The sequence below is a fragment of the Dipodomys ordii genome, unplaced genomic scaffold (assembly GCF_000151885.1).
Source record: "Dipodomys ordii isolate 6190 unplaced genomic scaffold, Dord_2.0 Scaffold12, whole genome shotgun sequence".
Taxonomy (NCBI): Eukaryota; Metazoa; Chordata; class Mammalia; order Rodentia; family Heteromyidae; genus Dipodomys; species Dipodomys ordii.
In genome coordinates, this window is record NW_012267228.1 from 7,627,217 (window position 1) to 7,646,522 (window position 19,306).

At 42.3% G+C, this 19,306-nt stretch overlaps 1 protein-coding gene across 2 annotated transcripts in view; it reads left to right on the forward strand.

Moving 5' to 3' along the window:
- The first annotated feature begins 23 nt into the window (after nt 1–23).
- Crbn (cereblon) overlaps nt 24–19,306 on the forward strand; it is a 21,345-nt gene continuing 2,062 nt past the window's right edge. The window contains exons 1-9 of one of the 2 annotated variants that reach the window (XM_013010521.1): nt 24–120; nt 4,144–4,250; nt 5,104–5,306; nt 7,246–7,395; nt 10,832–10,991; nt 16,257–16,319; nt 17,429–17,513; nt 17,901–18,016; nt 18,862–18,926. In XM_013010521.1, the coding sequence (XP_012865975.1) occupies nt 54–120; nt 4,144–4,250; nt 5,104–5,306; nt 7,246–7,395; nt 10,832–10,991; nt 16,257–16,319; nt 17,429–17,513; nt 17,901–18,016; nt 18,862–18,926 (1,016 nt within the window). In that variant the 5' untranslated portion in view covers nt 24–53. The remainder of the gene's footprint in view (nt 121–4,143; nt 4,251–5,103; nt 5,307–7,245; nt 7,396–10,831; nt 10,992–16,256; nt 16,320–17,428; nt 17,514–17,900; nt 18,017–18,861; nt 18,927–19,306) is intronic. The other variant, XM_013010524.1, reaches the window with a different exon arrangement.

Consider the following 19,306-nt stretch of genomic DNA (forward strand, 5'->3'; position numbering starts at 1 on the left):
CGGCGTCGGCGGCGGCACCGCCCTGTCCCAGCCTGCTTTGCGGGTAAACAGACATGGCCGACGAGGAAGAGCCGCAGGACGCTGCGCACGACATGGGCAACCGTCTCCCGCTGCTGCTCGGTAACGGGGCCCGGGCCGCGGGGCGGGCGGGACCGGAGCGCGAGCGGCGTGGGCGGGCCGCGTTCGGGCCGCGCGGGGGCGCCCTGGGCCGGGCGCGGGGGCTCCGAGCTCCCCGCTTACCCGGGGGGGATTGAGGGGCGCGGGGCCGCGGGGCCGCGGGGCGGGGCCCGGGGGGGCTGGGGCCGGGACCCCGTGCTCCCCGTCCGCCCCGCTGGAGATTTCGGGGACCCCGTGCTCTCCGTCCAGCCACCTGGTCAGGATTTGGGGATCCGGGGACCCCGTGCTCTCCGTCCAGCCCGCTGGAGATTTCGGGGACCCCGTGCTCTCCGTCCGCCCCGCTGGAGATTTCGGGGACCCCGTGCTCTCCGCCTGGCCCGCTGGAGATTTCGGGGACCCCGTGCTCTCCGGCCGGCCCGCTGGAGATTTCGGGGACCCCGTGCTCTCCGGCCGGCCCGCTGGAGATTTCGGGGATCCGGGGACCCCATGCTCTTCGGCCGGCCCGCTGGAGACTTCGGGGACCCCGTGCTCTCCGCCTGGCCCGCTGGAGATTTCGGGGATCCGGGGACCCCATGCTCTTCGTCCAGCCGCCTGGTCAGGATTTGGGGATCCAGGGACCCCGTGCTCTCCGTCCGGCCCGGTGGGATTAAAGCCGGGGTTGCCGCCCTCCCCCTCCCCCCGCCCCGGCCGCTCGTAGCAGGGAGCCTGGGGACGGGTCAGCTCAGGGCGGCGCGAGGCCCCGAGGCCACGCGAGCGCCGAGACCAGACACCCAGGCTCGGCCCTGCCTGAAGAAACTGGGCGCCGCGCTCTCTCTCAACAATTCGGCTCCTCTTCCTTCCTCTGACTTTCGGGAACATCCGGCCTCTGGCCTGGTGTTAGAAGCCCCGAGTGCCAGGGGGATGTGGAACGGTTTATACAGAAGATCCGTGTCGTGCGGGAGGCCGGAGGCCATAGGTCGCTGTATGAAGGGCTCCCCACCTCCCCGCCTCTTCCCCGAGCTCACTGGGCCCAAGGGTTGTGGGGATGGAAAGACGTGCAATGCCGGCTGGACTCTTGGTCGAGGTCCCATTCGAGGTCCGGCTGTGGAGAGCGCTGGTGCACAGGGACAGTGGATTTGCTGCAGATAAGTGAATGCCGCCGAGCATCCTCTTCAGTGTCTTTCTCCTTTCAGGGCTGGCAGTGTAACCTAGCGCCTCCCTTTCTAGCACTGAGCCCCCCCCCCCCATATGGTTCTTCCCAGGGAAGGATCGCCGGTGTAGGGGGTCAGAAGAACTGGGGAAGAAGAGCCTGGTGCGGTAGATGTGGCCATACACACACACAATCAGGATGGGATTCCGGGAGAAAAGTTTCAGGAGATAAGTTGGGTCCTAGTGGTTGGGGAACTTGCATCTCCTCCCACTGGGGTTAGGGTTTGTGTTGTTTTTTCTTCCTGGGGTTGCTAATCACCAGTTCACCTTGTTGACTAAGGGCGACTGTGCTTGGAGTATTAGTTTGTCCTCTGGGAATAACATGGATTGAAAAACAAAAAAAACCTCCTACAAGACACCCTTTCCACTTTCCACAACCCAAACCATGGTTAGCTTCTGTGGCTGTTTTTGAAGCCAACCTAACTGAAATGCTAAAGGGGCAAGTGTGTCAGTGTTCCACAGAAGAACTGAGCTGTTTCTTTAGAGACTTCAGCCCAACCCTGTAGTTGTCAAATCCAATGTTGGAGGCAGAACGGTGAAGAGGGAGGATACAGATGTTCTGTTGGCATTCACACAGGCTTCTGCATGAGTCATCACTCTTCACCCTGGTAGCACTTAACAGTCTGGGAGGAAAAAGTCAGAAGTGAGGGAGCCCAGAGAGGTAGCTCTACCATCATGTTCTTCTAAATTAAATGTGAGTTTTATGTGAAGAGCAAATAATGGGATGTCTATAAATCCATGTAGTATGGGTTGTTCTGAAGGGTAATCCTCTTTAAGTGTCAAGGAGTTGCCTGGTATTTGAGATATGAAGAATTCATCCAAGCTAAATGATGAAGTATTAATAGATAAACACAGCCAAGTCAGGCAAGTGGGATTTGGGCTATGTTTAGGAGGAACGAGCTTTACATAACAAATAACACATTCCTATAGAGACTAGAAATCAGAGAGCTAAAATGTAAAGCAATCATTCCATCATTTGAGCTAATAGTTAATGTAGTAAAGTGGGTCTCTCCAGGTGAAAGGCATGCTTCCAGAATTGAGACGGAAGATTTTTTTCTCAGCAGTTTTAATTTTTTTGTCATCACCCATGAAATGTCGTTATTCTCAGGAGAAAGTATGTGTACAGTGTTAGACCATTGGCTGTTTGCATACAGGCCGAAATGGTTATGTTCATTTCTTTGACCAAACCTTCTATGAACTTATAAGAATGAATAACCCCAGGCAGTTAACCCTATTGTAAAACATTTGTATTTTCTGTCAGTGACCTACCTAGAAATGGTTTATCTTAAATAATGATGGGCACAAAGGAAATCAATGGAGTGATTGCTAATAACTTTCTAGGTTGAGACACTTTGAGGATGTTTAAAGATAGATGAATCATGAGGTCAGAAATGAGAGTAAGTCTTTAGAGTCTCACTCCCAGCCTCGACACACGACATAGTTTGTTGTGAGGAGAACCTGTGCAGTGTAGTAGAATAATAGTGTTCCTGGCCACTGCTCTAGACCGCCAGTAGGATTCTCTTCCGCGTGACACCCACTCATATCTTCTGATGTGGCCAGTCACGGGACGGGGAAATCCACCCTTGTCCTGGATCTCAGGTAGGAAGATGACAGGATAGCACAGGCCGGACTTGATCCGGTGACATGGACAGGACCGGCTCCTCCATGATTGGAAGACATCTGTATTTGTAGTGTAGTTTTTTCTGACTTCCATTCTTGTCTCTGCTAGGGTCAGCTTTAGTTGTAATTTAAGAAATGTGTATGGAAAAAGCTTCCTGGGGTATTTCTTTTAAAGTATGTCTTATATTTCATGGCAACTTTATTTTCAAAGTTAAGCTCTTCACAAAACAAAATGTTTGTGAAAATAATTATACAAGCACTCACTTTAAAATAAAATAGTGACAGCCAAGGAGTAATGTCCCTAGGAAAATGCTGCAGCATTATTTCTGGCATGTTCTTATGTTATCTTTATTCAGTTTTAGTTAACAGATCTTTGATTACTTGATTAGTTTCTTCTGTTTTTTTTTCTCTTGTATTAGCTCTTTAAAGCTAAGAGCTGGAAAGAAGCTCAGAGATAGTCTTGTTTAAGTTTATTTTAGGTGTCAAATGCCTGAAACTGAGAAGAGAAAATGTATACAGGAGAGTTGACACAATATTTCCTTTGCCCGGCTGTAGTGCTTATCACAGTACCCTTCAGAGTAGGCTTTCCTTAGTCCTTGGCTTTCAGAGGGCCCAGTGGGAAATCATGCATCTGTGCTCTCCCTCCCTAAGAAACCATAGCCTCGGGCTCAGCATGAGAATTACATTTTACAGCATTGCAATTGAGAGGGTATACAAATTACCCAACTTTTCAAAGCAGTCAAAGCCTTCAAAAGGAAGGGAAACTGAGAAACCAGAGCGCCATGACAGCTTCAGGGCAGTGTGGTACCTTGGAGGGGGTCCTGTAACAGAAAGAGCCACCTGCATAGAACGAGGAAAGTCCACTCATCACGTGGAGAGTTTAATTCGCAGTAATGTGTTAATATTAATGACTGTGTTGTCACGGCGTACCACACTAATATACCATGTGGACTGTAGGGAAAGTGGAGATACAGGAACACCGTACTGTCTTTCCAGCATTTCTGTAAATTGTAAACTGTTCTAAAATAAAAAGTAGCTTGAACTTTAAAAAAAACAGGAGGCAACCATCTCGTGGGGAGCGCGGCGGGCCCCTTCTCTGCTGCGTCCTAGCCACTGCAGAGAGCGCCGATGTGCAGTCTGGAGCCCCTTTTCTCAAGGATGGTGGGTTTGGAAAGGAATTCAATGTTTTTAGTGTATCTCATCTTTTTTGTACTTCAGCAGAGAGTGAAGAAGAAGATGAAATGGAAGTTGAAGACCAGGATAGCAAAGAAGCCAGAAAACCAAACATCATCAACTTTGACACCAGTCTGCCAACCTCACATACAGTATGTAGTCCCTACACATCCGCCTGTGACAAATGGCCATAAAGTTAAAGGGCTCACTTTTAGCTGTATGTTACCCCGCATGGAGATTGGGGATGAGGACACGGGTTTTTCTTTCAGTGAATAAGCAGATTAATATATTTAGCAGTTCAGTACTATGTCTGGTATAATTCTTTGAGGGCATAGTCTATTTTTTCAGTAGATAAACTTGAAACCACTTTTTTAACAGCTTATTAGTGGGCCACGCTGTAAATCTTTGTGGAGTTGTCACTTGCTTACGGCTTTGTTACCAGTGGACCCTAGTACATGTTCTCCCGACTACTGGGAGCTGGGTGCCATTCTATGTACCAGCCTTGTAGTAGGCTTGTCATTTGTGGTATTCGGACATAGACAAGTTTCTTCTGTTGGTAAATATTCTTTTGGGGGGGAAGGGGGAACGTCCAGTCTTGGGCCTGAACTCTCGGCCTGGGTGCTGTTCCTCAGCTCTTCAGCTCAAGGCTAGCACTCTACCACGTGAGCCATAGCGCCACTTCCGGCTTTTTTCTTTCTGCTTATGTGGTGCTGAGGAATCAAACCCAGGGCCTCAGCCATGCAAGGCAAGCGCTCTACCACTGAGCCACCTTCCCAGCCCCTGGTAAATATTCTTGAATGTGGTATATGTTAGATTCTTCATAAGATTTGAGATTCTACTTCTAGCAGTAAATATTAGATGGAAAAAGATTTTCATGTAGGATGTTTGTATGCAAATTTATTATGTAAATAAATATTGCTATTCTGTTGGAGATTTCTGTGCATCTGATTAGTTCTTGGCATTCATGCGTTGCTCTTGGATTTGCGTTGTGTGTGTTCTGAATAGTACCTGGGCGCGGATATGGAGGAGTTCCACGGCCGGACTCTGCATGACGATGACAGCTGTCAGGTGATCCCCGTGCTGCCGCAGGTGATGATGATCCTCATTCCCGGGCAGACTTTACCTCTGCACCTCTCTCGCCCTCAAGAAGTCAGCATGGTGCGGAATCTAATTCAGAAAGACAGAACCTTTGCAGTCCTTGCATACAGGTAAATTTACTTACCACCATCCTTCCCTTGTGTAGTCTCACCCACGTCAGTGTTGAAGTGGAAGCTACGTATAGAAAATGTTGATAAGAGTATGAGGTTGCCTGGTGCTGGTGACTGTAGTCCTTACGAGTTAGGAGGCTAAGATCTGAGGATTGACATTTGAAGTTAGCCCGGGCAGGAAAGTCTGTGAGACTCTTGTCTCCAGTTAACCACCAAGAGGCCAGCAGTGGAACTGTGGCTCAGTAGTAGAACACTAACTAGCCTTGAGCACAAAAAGCTCAGGGTAGTGCTCAGGCCCTGAGTTCAAGTCCTTAAAATCAGCACCTGCTCAAACACAGAATGTGAGGTAAAGAATTTTGTTGAGAAAAGTGTGAAAGTGTAAACTGGACTACCTTTTTTCATTTTCATTACCATCTTAGTGTTGAGAATTTTGAAAAACTTATTCTGTTATATTTAATGAAGAACATTTCTAAAAATTAGTTTCTAGAACTCTCTTTGTTTAAAAAGGACTTTTATATTTTAATGTAAGTGATTACTTTTCTGAGAGTCGTTTCATCTTTCTCAGAATTCGTAAGTTGTGCCAGGATAAACCAGTAGTACTTCAAGTAGTCCATGGTAAATACCGGAAGTCTGTAGCAGAGACAGGAAATAAAAGCAGGAAGTGTTCTTTGTTCATTCTGCCCTTGCCCCGCTGCTCCCCTAGTACAGAGCTGCAGATAAGAAGCGGAAATGATTGTCTAACAAAGGCAGACACTATTTGGTCTGGGTTGAGTGTGGAAATGCTGTTAGGGAGATGGAATTTGAGACCAGAACAATTTAGTTGGACTTTATTTCAAAAACAAAATATAAGCAAAACGGCTGGAGTACTTGTCTAACATACACAAGGTCTTGAGTTCAATCTTCAGTACAAAAAAAAGTTAATTGTGTTTTCAAACCTTTGGGTGGTGGGAGGCCTTGTGCCTGCTAAGTACTCTGCTGTGTCCGCAGTCCCCCAGCCTTTTTATACCTTATGTTGAGGTAGGAAGGATCTTGTGTTTTTTGCCAGAGCTGCGCTCAGCCCATGATCTTCCTAGCTAGACTCCCAAGTAGCTCAGGTCATATAGCTGTGCACTGCCACACCCCTCTTCGTTTTTGAGATAGGTCATGCTAGCTTTATGTGTGGGCTAGCTTTGAACTGTAATGATCAAGATCGCTACCTCCCAAGGAGCTAGAATTAAAGGCCTGAACCACCACCATGCCCAGCTGGGAAATAATACTTTAAAACGTTTAATTCTAGATCATTTCAGTCATTAACATTCTTTTCCCCAAAGGGAGTTAATTGTACCTCTTGAAGCTTTGTTGCATATCAATGTAATTTTCTTTTAGTCAGTGCTGGGGCTTGAACTCAAGGCCTAGGTATGCTTTCTGAGGGTGTTTGTTTGTTTGTTTCATATGCTCAAGGCTATCATTCTACCACAAGAGCCATAGCTTCATTTCTGGCTTTTTATTAGCTTATTGGAGATAAGAGTCTCCTGGACTTTCTTATTCAGGCTGGCCTTGAACTTGGATCCTTAGATCTCAGTCTCCTGAAAAGCTAAGCTTAGAGGCACCTGGCTTTATCCATGTAATTTTTAAATGTTGCACTGAGGATTGAGTGTTGTAAATTGTTTTCCCATATATCTTGCTTTTGGCAACATTGTGTATTTAAAAAATTGTTCAAACTGCAGTGATGCTATTCAGTATATACTATGTGGCAAAATGAACTATGTAACTGTGGGCAGGGATAGAAGAGGGAAATTGGGAGAAAATGAAGGAAGGGATGACACTGGCCAAAAAAACAAATGTACTTATTACCTGACTTATAAAATGGTAACCCCTCAGTATACCTTAATAATAACAACGCAATTGTGTTTAAAAAATTAAACGTTGAAATCTTCCCTCTTAATATGTTCCATGGAAGTAATACACAGGAGAGGGAGGCGCAGTTCGGAACCACAGCAGAGATCTATGCCTACCGAGAAGAGCAGGACTTTGGAATCGAAGTCGTGAAAGTGAAAGCAATTGGCAGACAGAGGTTCAAAGTCCTTGAGCTAAGAACACAGTCAGATGGGTAAGAAGTACCTTGTCTTAAACCTTTGTGAGCTTCTCAGTGCAGTAGTTTGCTGGGATTTCATTTTTCATTTTGTCTTACTGAATTTTCCTGTTTTGCAAGTTTGAATTAGTTGTTCTCTTTCCCAGCAGTTTTCAACCTTGGTGGGCCACGGAACCATCTGCAAAGTTTTTGGAAATGTATAAGCTTGAGTCCCAACCTAGCCTCATCCCCAGAGAGGGGTTTAGTGTGTGGTGAGGCTGGACATCTCTTTAAAATGATTTCCAGGTGATTGTAATATTCCTCCAAATTTGAGTATGGGTCAAAGGGAAGTGTCCTTTGAGTGTGGCTTCTTTGGGATGCAGAACTTCTCTCCAGAGCATAAGGGATAGAGACCTAGGTAGGGAGCTGTGTGCAAGCATTCCTGTGCCGAACTGTGCCAACCTCCAGTATGAATTTTCTGTCACACACACAAAGTGATTGAGAAACACCTAAGTCCTGTTGTTTTGTAGGGTTTCAGAGTTTACCAAGAATTGTTTTTAGTGTTACCCATTTAGGTGCAGCTCATGTTAGAATTGTTTGTATAGTCACTGAATACTTTTTTTTTGTGGCAGTGTTGTTAAATGCTAATTACCTTAACTAAGCCTCTCAAGAAAAAAAGGCGATAAGGCTTTTTCTTGACCATTGGCTGTTCTCTGTGAAATTGTGATCCTCATTTCTGCATAAAGGGATCTGTTTTATAGATAGCTTCTTGGATGTCCCTTTATTTTGGGGAATTGGCCTTTGATCTGTGGCCAGAATTGAACATCTCATCATATCTCTGGGCTGCACCTGTCATCTTCAGGACAGAGAAATTTTGGGGGTTTTGTTGAAGATTTAGAAGAATGTGAGCTGTGTGAGCTCAGGAAGGCTTTCATTCCTAAATGGGACTTTCCGTGGGCTTTCATATCGCTGCACTGTGAAACTAGAGATTTCATGTGAGTTGGGCTACCAAACCTCTTGGGAGATGGGGGTGCTGAGTTCTTCTTAGTGTTTCCACAGAACATTCACTCTGCGCTTGCAGCTCATATAGCCCTGAGGCTTACAGTAATAAATGTCCTACAGGACAGAGGGGCCATGGAGGACTCTGCACTATCATCATCAGCCAGTTGTTTGTTACTGTGGATTTTGCTAAGTTCCTTTTTCAGATCACTACTCATCTACATGCTTCATACAACTTTATTTTTGAGTATTATTATTATTATCGTTTGCTAGAAGCCAAATGGAAATTGAATTAGGACAATGTGTTTCTCAGCTTACCTTGACTTTAGTGCTATTTGATTGTGTAAAAACTCTTGAACACAAGATGGCAGTAAATCCTTAAGTGTGCAGTCATTTGAAAGAATGTAGTTTGATGGCAGTGAAGATTAAAATCCATCTGACAGGACTACACAAGACTTTGAAAGGGTGTGTCCCCTAAGTAGTGCATAAGCCTCTTCAAGTCTCTCAGAAGACGTCTTTGTTCCAGAGACCTCTGTGGAATTGGTTGCCCTGGCTTTAGTCCGTGTCTCGAGCCCCACTAGGAATTTGCCTGTAGTCATATGAAAGGTAGTTCCTTGAGTCCACGTCCTGAATCCCAAACTAATTCCCTGTGCAGTGCATCAAAATGTCTCCAGAGCACATGGGAAGCTCAATGTAGTTGTATTTTTCTCCTTTACATGTAAAGGATGTCATATGAATAAAAAGTATATAGCTTCTTTCTAGCCTTCCCTATGTTGTCTTTGTTTCTTTGGCATTTTCTGCATATGTGAACTTTTTCTTTAGTGAATGAAAACATAGGAAGTCTCATTGGGTCAGTGTAGGATCCCTCCTCAGAAATCCCTATTTCCTGAGTGCGTAGCAAAAGGACGGTTAAGCCTCAGTGGAATTACAAGAGGTGAGCCCTTACCTGCCTTGATCAAGGCCAGTAATTATCAGGCAGAAAGTTAGACATAGATCTCAAAAACATTTCAACCAGAAATGTATAAACGTACGGTCATTAGGTTTTCTTTTTTGAGGCACAAATGAGGTGTTTTCTTGAAAGTACATTATAGCCATAGATATTCTTGGTTCTTCATTATTCATTATCCATTTACAGTGTATACCTCTAGGTTTTCTTAAAGAGTGTCTGAAGACAGGCAGCTCAAGTACAGAATCTTTTCGGATTTGTGTACTTTTTCCTAATATTGGAGATGTTTACCTAATTTGAAAGCAGTATTTATGTTTTAATGTTCATTGAAGTAATTTTATCCTTACACTTTTATTTCACTCATTTTATAACACAAATTGCTAGAATCACACAGCAACTGCCATAACCACATTGGGAAGAAACAGAATTAGCTTAAGTTGGACACAGAAGTCAGTGGTGGAGGGAGCCAGGCCTGTGTGCACACGCCAGGGCCTCAGGAGTGCTGACTGGAGACCACGTGGGGCAGCCCTTGGTCCCCCGAGGCCGTTCCAACAGCTGGTACAGCAGATGCAGACATGGCTCCCATAACAGAAATGTTCCTAGGTAGTAAAACAGTCATGTAGTGGTTGGATAAAAACACCAAGCTGTTTGAGACACATGTAGATATTTCATAAATAGAAATAACAGAATTTTATAACTTTTCATAGGTCAAGACAGTGGGGATGATGAAAGATGACTCTCAGAGTCTTAAGATGAGACAGAGACGCATGGACTCAGTTTCAAAGTGTTTTGTTCTATCAGTGTAGTTATATATACTCTTTCCTTCCAAAGCTATGCTGAAGGAGATCCAGTGCCTCCTTGGAAGCTGCCTCATGTGCTCAGCCTCTCTGTTTGCATTAATTTCTAAGGTGTTTGCAGTTATGGTAGTCTCCCATAGCATTTTGGAAATGACTAGTGTTTTGCTTTCAAAAAAATCTTTATATTTTGATCTTTTGCATACTCCCATGAAATGTTTGAGAATGAAAAGAGGAGGGCACAGGGAAATAAAAGCAACATGCAATTTTCCAGGTGTTTTAACCATCTACAAATGGGTTTGTGACTTTTTTTCCTCCTTCCTGTGATCCTCAGGATGATTTCTGGCAAAGAATGAAAGTAAGAATGAGGCTGTGGAGGGAAGGGGGGGTGGGGAGGCTTGGCATTGCCAAGGACTCCAACGACATCAACATAGAAGTGCCAGGTAAGCAAGGGTAGTAGGTTTTGCACTGATACTGAAAAACAAACTGTTTGAGAAATGACTGTCCCTTTCTATTCATTCCACAGTGAGACTGAAAACCTTGCATTGTCTTTGGTATTGACTTTTTGCCTTGTGAGATAAAATTATTTTCTGAAAACTTCTTGTATCTTAATATCCACATTTGGCAAATACATTCCAACAAAACTGGAGAAACTTAAGTGTTTAAGAATGTCCTGAGTGTTGTAGATTGAGTCTGTTTATCTTACAAATGAACACCATGCTTGGTTCTCTTTTAGAATCCAGCAGGCTAAAGTGCAAATTCTTCCTGAGTGTGTGTTGCCTTCCACCATGTCTGCAGTGCAGTTAGAGTCCCTCAATAAGTGTCAGATATTTCCTTCCAAGCCTGTATCGTGGGAAGACCAGTATTCATGTCAGTGGTGGCAGAAATACCAGAAGGTGAGAAACCAACTTTTTATGCATCTTCTAAAAATGGCAAGTTCCATTTTACCTGACTTAAGAATCATAAACAACGGTCATGTTTCATTCCCCAGATACCTTCTGTGGCAGAACTCTGGCTGTATTGATCCTAGTTGGAACTTTTAAAAATTTCACAGATGGTTATTTAAGGGATAGCAGTTCACAATAAAGTACAGTGCCACAGTCGTAAGGCATTCTTGAAAATAGCTTTTTACCAGTTGTGTATTAATTATCGTTTGTGATGTTTAATTCCATAGCAGTTTCTGTGATCTTATCAGATACTTGGTTGAGCATGGTGCTGCATGTCTGTATTACCGGCTGTTTGGGAGGTGGAGGCAAAGCGAGCCTGGGAAGAGAAGTTGACAAGACGTTAACTAAAAACTAATCTGAAGCCGATGCTCATGGTGTATACCTGGAAGCTCGCTAACACTCAGGAGGCTAAGACCTGAGGAACTTGGTTTGAAGCCAGCACAGTCAAAGTCCATGAGACTCTGAACCACCAACAACAGCTGGAAGTGAGGCTGTGGCTCATATGGTAGAGTTTTAGCCTTGAGCAGAAGAACTAAGAGATAGTGCCCATCCTCTGAGTTCAAGCCCCTCTGGCACACACACACAAAAAATATATAATTAAATAACCAGCAACAAACAGGGCTACAAGCACAGCTCAGGCTAGCAAGCAAGAGGCCCTGAGTTCAAATCCCAGCACCACCAAAAAAATATGTAGAGAACATGGTTCCAGTAGTAGAGCACTTTCACTGGAGGGAAAAAATAAAAGAGAAATGATTCACTTAGGATAGCACTCAGATAATAGAAATAGAGAATATTCTATTTCTTCTAGGCCTCTAAAAGTGTTTTGGCTCTTGTTTTTTGTTTGTTTGTTGTTTTTTGTGCCAGTTCTAGGGCTTGAACTTAGGGCCTGGGCATTGTTCCTTAGCTTCTTTTGCTCTCCTACTTGACAACTATTGACCTTGCAAAAATGGACTTGAGGCTTGACGTTCTTTACAAGTATTGTTTGAGCTACGACGTGCCGGTGACTTACACCTCTAATCCTAGCTACTAAGGAGACTTGAGAATTGAGGATCATGGTTCAAAGCCAGCCTGGGCACTAAAGTCTGTGAGACTCTATCTCTAAAATAACTAGCAAAAGCTGGGCTGGAAGAGGGCCTCAATATTAGAGTACCAGCTGAGCAAAAATGAGGCCTTGAGTTCAAACTGCATTACCAGCAAAAGAATTTCTATTTTAAGCAGTGGTCAAGCCCCTTTTTAAGCAGCGTCAAGGCCCTGGGTTCAGTGATTGAGCATTGGTTCTTATAATGTTCTTCTGGCTAAATAATTCTCCTTAACCATTTATGAGATGCGTATATTCACATATAAAATAATTACTATTTTTCATTCTTGCTTAAAGGGAAAATGTACTGGTTTCTAAACTGGCCTTTTCAGACTTCATAAATGTTTTTATTTTAACATAAAAGTTCTTTGTTAATTATCCCTTACTCTTTGTAGTTAGAGTAATGAAGGTTTTAAATGTAGGTGTCAAATAGTGGGTCTTGTGGAAATGAGCATAGATTATTCATGAAGGGGTGTTCTACTTTTGACCACATACTTTCACTTGCAGTGTTCTTTCTGTAGAATTCCTCTGGTTGTAAAGGAAAGTTTGGATTAAATGGGTACTTGAAGGGCCTCAGGCACATGAATTACTGTGTGGGTGTGTGTAGACTTCTTAGTCTGTGTACTTCAGCTGACCAATAAATCTTACACAGTACAAAATGCTTCAATGAGTATTTCTAAATATTCTAGTATGTGATATAATTAGCCTGCTTAAAGACTTCCAAACAGCCTTAAAAGTAGGATTGTTAAGGTGTAAGGTATTATCACTATGTGTGTAAACCTTCTTTTCCAAACCTGATAAAGATACTTTACATCTCCTCCTGGCTGGGGAAAATTTTGCTTTCTTAGTAATTTTGAACATAATTTTAAATAAGAGTATGTCAAGGTTAGCTATCAATACGTAGTCTCGATAGAATGGTTTGGAATGTGGCCTGTTTGTTTTTTTCCTCCCTTGTATGTAGTGGAATTGTTGTAATTGTTTCTGTGTTCTGAGTCACAACTATACCAAGCAGACTGCTCCTGTGATTTCCTTGTACATCTTATATAATAATTTCATGGAAAGTGTGGATCCATGTGTTTTCCTGATAAGATTTCCCCTTTTTCCAAATTGCTCACCGTTTTAAACTCAGTGATGTCATAGATGAGTGTTTTTCACTTTACCTCCTCTTTGGGTCAGTTTGTTTGTGTTGTATTATGTCGTGTTGTAATCGCTGCTATTTGTGTAAGTACAAATACAGCTAACATGCCTCCTCACTGCTGTTCTTTAGCTCGTTTCTCATGACATTGTGGCTGTTTGTAGTCAGGTGGTTTACCCCACCCAGCTTCTTCTGTGGGTATGGCTGCATTTGCTTGTAAGCCTTAGGGAGCCACAGTAATGTACTCTGCTGCAGCTCTTATTACCAAGAAGGAACTGCTACCTTCTAGTTTATTGGAGTGAGTTAGTTGTATAATTTGCTTTGTCAATTATAGTAGAAATTGAAGCAGTAAATGAACATCATTGGTTACTGGTTACTATTTAAAGTGGGAAGTGGTGCTGTGGCTCAAGTGGTAGAGCGCTTGCCTTGAGCTGAAGAGCTGAGGGACAGCGCCCAGGCCCAGAGTTCAAGTCCCACGACCAACAAAAAAAGAAAAAAAAAAGGAAAGAAATCAATGGTCATGATTTAATCTTTATATTTGGTGTTCTTGCATTTCCTTTCCATTTTAATTGACCTTCAAAGACCCATTTAGTTAGAATTCTACATTTTCTTTAATATCCTCCATTGTGGGAAGGCAAAGCTAAAGCCATAGGTAATATGTAGTGGATTCCATACCCCCCCAAAAAAAAGGGGTGAGAGGGATTCACATGTAGGCCTTTTTGCTGGCTTGTAGTAGTAAATCTTTTCCCAGAATAAATGGTACCTAGAGAAGAGAATCAGGCACTGGTCATTTTTAGGTGCTTAAACTCTTTGTCTAATATGAAGTTGATAATCTTGCTAGACTCAGATATAAAATAGGACTCATAAATTGGAAGCTATCTACAGGATGTCACTTTGGACAGTTGCTTTGTCAAAGCTCACTAGTGTTTTCTGGCATATTTCTCTGCAGTATGTGTAATTAACATAAAGCACTTCACAAATATGAAGAGCTCCTTAAAGTATTTAACTGATTTGTAAATAGAGCTTGTAGAATCTGTTGGAATAATTCCAACAAGAATTTTAGATGTGCTTTAAAAAGGCATTGCAGCTACGTAGCTTTCTTATGGTAGGTAGCAGAGTGGCTTTGCTCTCCTGTTCTGCCCTAATATTCTGTTCTACTTCAAATTGGAATTTGTATGTCAACAAATGATTTATTCTTATTCACCATCTTATCTTCATATGGGTGCCAGATAAACTTCCAAATTTGGACACTTTTTGTGCTGGAGAAGTAATCATTTTAAGGTGCAAAATACATTTGAACAATTGAATTGGACGTGTATCAGCCCGCCAAACTGAAACTTTATTGGATCCTTGTCATTTGTGATTCAGTTTTCTACTAAATCTAAGCCCACAGATATGTAAGCCCTGAACATTAGGTGCTTTAAAGTATGTTGAATAAGTGATAGGCAGACTTCCTGTGTACAAATCCTAGCTCCTCAGCATTTACTATCTGCGACTGTTAACAAGGTATCTATCTATCTTATGGGGGTGTCGATGCTTCTTTCCTTGTCTTTAAAATGGTAATATTACTACCAGCCATTAATTTTCTTGCGAGAGGCAATAAAATTCTTGCCACAGTATTAACAGTTGCTACTGTTATTACTAAATATTTGGTTATCTTCTGTGTTATTGGTAGCATTTTTTAAAATTCTGTAATTGGGCCTTGACAACAGTTCCTGGCATTATTTACTCTTAAAAGTACAACTTCCTGGAAAGCACATTATGGTCCTATGGTCTGATTCTTAGGCATAAAGCACTGTCTGAGGAGCTAAGAGGCTATTCCAGCCAATCTTTGTGTAGCCTCAGCTATGAGGACGTTTGTAGTAGTATGTGTGTGGGTTTTGTGTGTGTGTGGGTGTGTATGTTTCCATTAAATGACCCCGTGTTTGAGCTGCAGCTCAGGGGTGTTTGAGAATAGGTCTGTCCTCTCCCATGCAGCAATTCCTAAAATACTTGAATACAAGAATGATCTCCTCAAGAGACACCTGCCAAGGTCAGTCCTCCAACCTAAGACTTCCTCCTTAGCAGTATTTCTGTTGTGATTAGTATAGAATAGAGCATACTGTTTCTTTCCTTAGATTTTAGATTTGTGATACAGTGAGGCTATAAGCACAGTTGTACACAGGTGCAGTGTCAGATAAGTCCTCCAATGTGTACCTACATCTCTCTTCTTTTGTACCTGTTCTTGTGGTCTTGCAGATTCAGGAGTGTGACCTTGCTTCTTTGTCTGGTGCTTTTTCTCTCCAAATTTCATGTGTCATACTGTGTCATAGTGGTTTTGTTCTGTTTTGCTGTGATATACAGATGTTTGAACACTATGGATTTTGCTTTACTGATCTTTATTTAGTGTTTAAAGTGCTTTGGTCTGCTGCCTAGCAGCAGTATAAACTAGTATAAACTTTCAGATGTAAAGATGCATTGTTGCTGTTTAGCTTGTCCCATTTGTTGCTTTAATGGCATTGCTTCAATCCATATTTCAGTCATATTCTGTGTTCTAGAACAAATTGGCTTCCTTTAAAAGCCTTTGGAGTGCATGCATTTATTATTCTAAATGACAAATTTCAAGGGTTACAGTTTTCTGCAGTATTGAGTAATGTGTTGTGCGTAGTCTAGGAGCAACAAGCTGTTGTGCAGCCTAGGCGGTGAGTAACTTAGAGCTTCTGTTAGTGCACTTTTGATGGCTGCAGTGCTGGCCCCACAGAGCAGCACAGCTCTCACATGGTAGTCACCTAACCAGGAGACATGCTTTTGTACTTTTTCAATAGAAATGACAGTTCTAGCCCCAGTATGTATTTAGAGTATAAAAACATGATTGTCAAGCATAAAAAAATGTATTATGTTATTAGCTATAATATGCTTTATTGAAATTAGAAAATGTTTTTTCAGGATAAAACCTGTTTTCATCTGTTGCTCTTTCAGGTTATTTTCCTGCTTTTAAGTGACTTTTTTTGTTTGTTTGCAGAGGAAGTTTCACTGTGCAAATCTGACTTCATGGCCTCGCTGGCTGTACTCGTTATATGACGCGGTAAGTATCCTAAACTTGTGTGGTAAACTGTGTCCTAGGGAAGGATCATGGGAGCGGGGCTGCCCTACCTGGACTTACACTCTAGTCTGCCATTTTCAGAAGAGTGCCAGTGACTACGCTTGAAGGAGACTGTTGGATATACCCTTACAGTCTGACCAAAGTCACCTCTCACAGCTGTCAGTGACTGTAAGGACATGATACCATGAAAAATTTCAAGGTTTATTGAACACCTGAAAATCTGTTGGGAGAAGTGATGGACACAAACAGCAAATAAGTCTTAGATACCATTTTTCTTTGGGTTTCCCCTAAACAAGATGGTTAACTCATTTCTCTTGATCTCTAGTCTAATAAGCATGCTCCATGAGTGCTTCTGTTGCCGTTTTTTAATAGCAGGCATCACCACGCTTTTAGCAAAACCACACTGACTGTTGGAGTAGCTTAGAGAATCTACAAAAGACATAAGGCTCAATTTCTGTCACTCTGCTTTGGAGCAAATTACTTGTGTAAATATAGGTAAAGTGGAGTAGAAGCTACTACAGTTGGCTGATATTCAACAAGTATTACAAGTTCCCCTTAGGTGAATCACTGTGCAACAAATCCAAAGTCCTGGGAAAGCTGACCAAGTAGGTTTTGAGCGCTTAGGACACACATATCATTTATGGGAAAGGTAACGGTTCTCTGTTCTTCAGCTTTTGAGCCATTATGGAACAGGCTGAAGAAAGAAAAAAACAGCATTTTTAGTAGTAAATAGGTTCCAGATAAGATGTGCAGACAGCAAATGCTAGAGCAGTGATCTGTAAGGCTGCATAGTCTGGTGTACTGAGCCAGGAGAGGCTTTGAGTAAGCCCTAGAAGAGGGACCAGTTCCACGCAGAAGCCAACAGAACACTTGCAGGGCAGCTGGGAGCATCCTTGGGTCAGATGGACGTGGGTGAGAAGCCTGCTCCATTGTTTCAGTGTAGCACACTGGAACTTGGGTGTATGGTTTGAGATCTTACTGCCTATTGCATATAATGGTTCCAACTACTGTCAGTACAGTTTCATTACTAACTCATAGTAAATTTTAACAAGTCTGTGAACTTTACCATGGCTACTTTTATTTTTAACCAGGAAACCTTAATGGATAGAATTAAGAAACAGCTACATGAATGGGATGAAAATCTCAAAGAGGACTCTCTTCCTTCAAATCCAATAGGTATGAAAAGTCAACTTCTTTGCTGTGGCCTATATATTGCTGGAAGAAATTTAAGACATGGTTAAAATAATTCTGAGAAGCAGGCTATTTTGTTAACAATGAAATTTTGGGAATACTCTCATTTTAGCCAGATTCTCTACTCAAATTACAATTAAGTCTGTCATTCAAATATAGTTCCTGAGCACAGACCTTTTTCTGTTCTTGCATTATTTACAAGTGACTCTAGTTGTAGGATTTACACTTTTATTTACACATAATATCATTTATATAGTGAAATTAATTGACCTCTAACATGGGTTTGAGCCTTTGGTTTTATTTAAAGGAAGATAGTAATTGGTATGTTTTAGAGGATTTTTAATTTTAGCATCCCTTTTTTTTTTTTTAAAGATTTTTCTTATAGAGTAGCTGCCTGTCTTCCTATTGATGATGTATTGAGAATTCAGCTCCTTAAAATTGGTAGTGCTATTCAACGACTCCGCTGTGAATTAGACATCATGAGTAAAGTAAGTAAAGTGAATGTTGGTGATACTCATGTTTAATCAAACTAGAAAACCATTTATTGTTGGGAGCAAGAGAGCTGTCACTAGCATTAAGTTATGTAGTCACGTAATTAGAGAAACTCTTGATTGCCTGTCACAGTTTACATTAAAAACACTTTGAAGTAGATTGAGCATTCAGATTTAATCCAGAATGCTCTGAATGTTTTTCCTTTGAGGTTTCAGACCATTTTGAATTTGGGGACTAGGCATGATCAGCCAGTCCATGCATGTATTCCAAAATGTAGAATCCCTGTCCCAAATTTGTTAAGGGTCAGTCAGTCAAACTGACTTAAAATTTCAGCTGGCATCAATCAGAGAAACTTTAACTATTTTGCAGTTCTCAACTATAAAACCATATGATGATAATCATGGAACATTTGTGGTTATTTATTGCTTATAAAACTAAATGACCTTGTAAGGGTAACAGTCAGTACATGCTTAGCAGATCGTAGTTTCGGTGTTTTTATTCCATCCACATTTTCCAGTATTTGAACGAATGTGGTAAAATATATCAAAAGAAGTTTCTTAGCTGGGCGCTGGTGGCTCATGCCTGTAATCCTAGATACTTAGGAGGCTGAGATCTGAGGATCATGGTTCAAAGCCAGCCCAGGCACAAAAGTCTGTGAGACTCTGATCTCCAATAAACCACTAAAATACTGGATGTGGCGCTGTGGCTCAAGAGGTAGAGCGCTTGCCTTGAGCTGTGCCCAGGCTCCAAGTTCAAGCCCCATAGCTGACCAAAAAAAAAAAAAAAAAAAGTTTCTTGATGCTTATCATCCCTGCTAACCATTTCCTCTTTAACTTGTTAGTGTACCTCCCTCTGCTGTAAACAGTGTCAAGAAACAGAAATAACCACCAAAAATGAAATATTCAGGTAAAATATTTATTTATGTACCCTTGAATACATTTCCAATTGCTTTCTCAAAAATTAGGGTCAAGTCTTAATTTCCATTCCCACATATTTCCCTCCATTGCTTGAAACTATACTTACGAAATATCCATGGAATTAACACAATTTAGAGCAAGGCCATCTTTCAGATAGTGAAGTCCCAGCAGCTGTGGCCATGTAAAGAATGGCAGGGTGTGCTTCTGAACAAGTGATGTAACATGTTTGAGAAAGGCATCAGGGGCTGGGAAGGTGCTCAGTGGTGGAGCACTTGACTTGCACGCATGAGGCCCTGGGTTTGATTCCTCAGCACCACATAAGCAAAAAGAAAAAAGCCAGAAGTGGCGCTGTGGCTCAAGTGGTAGAGC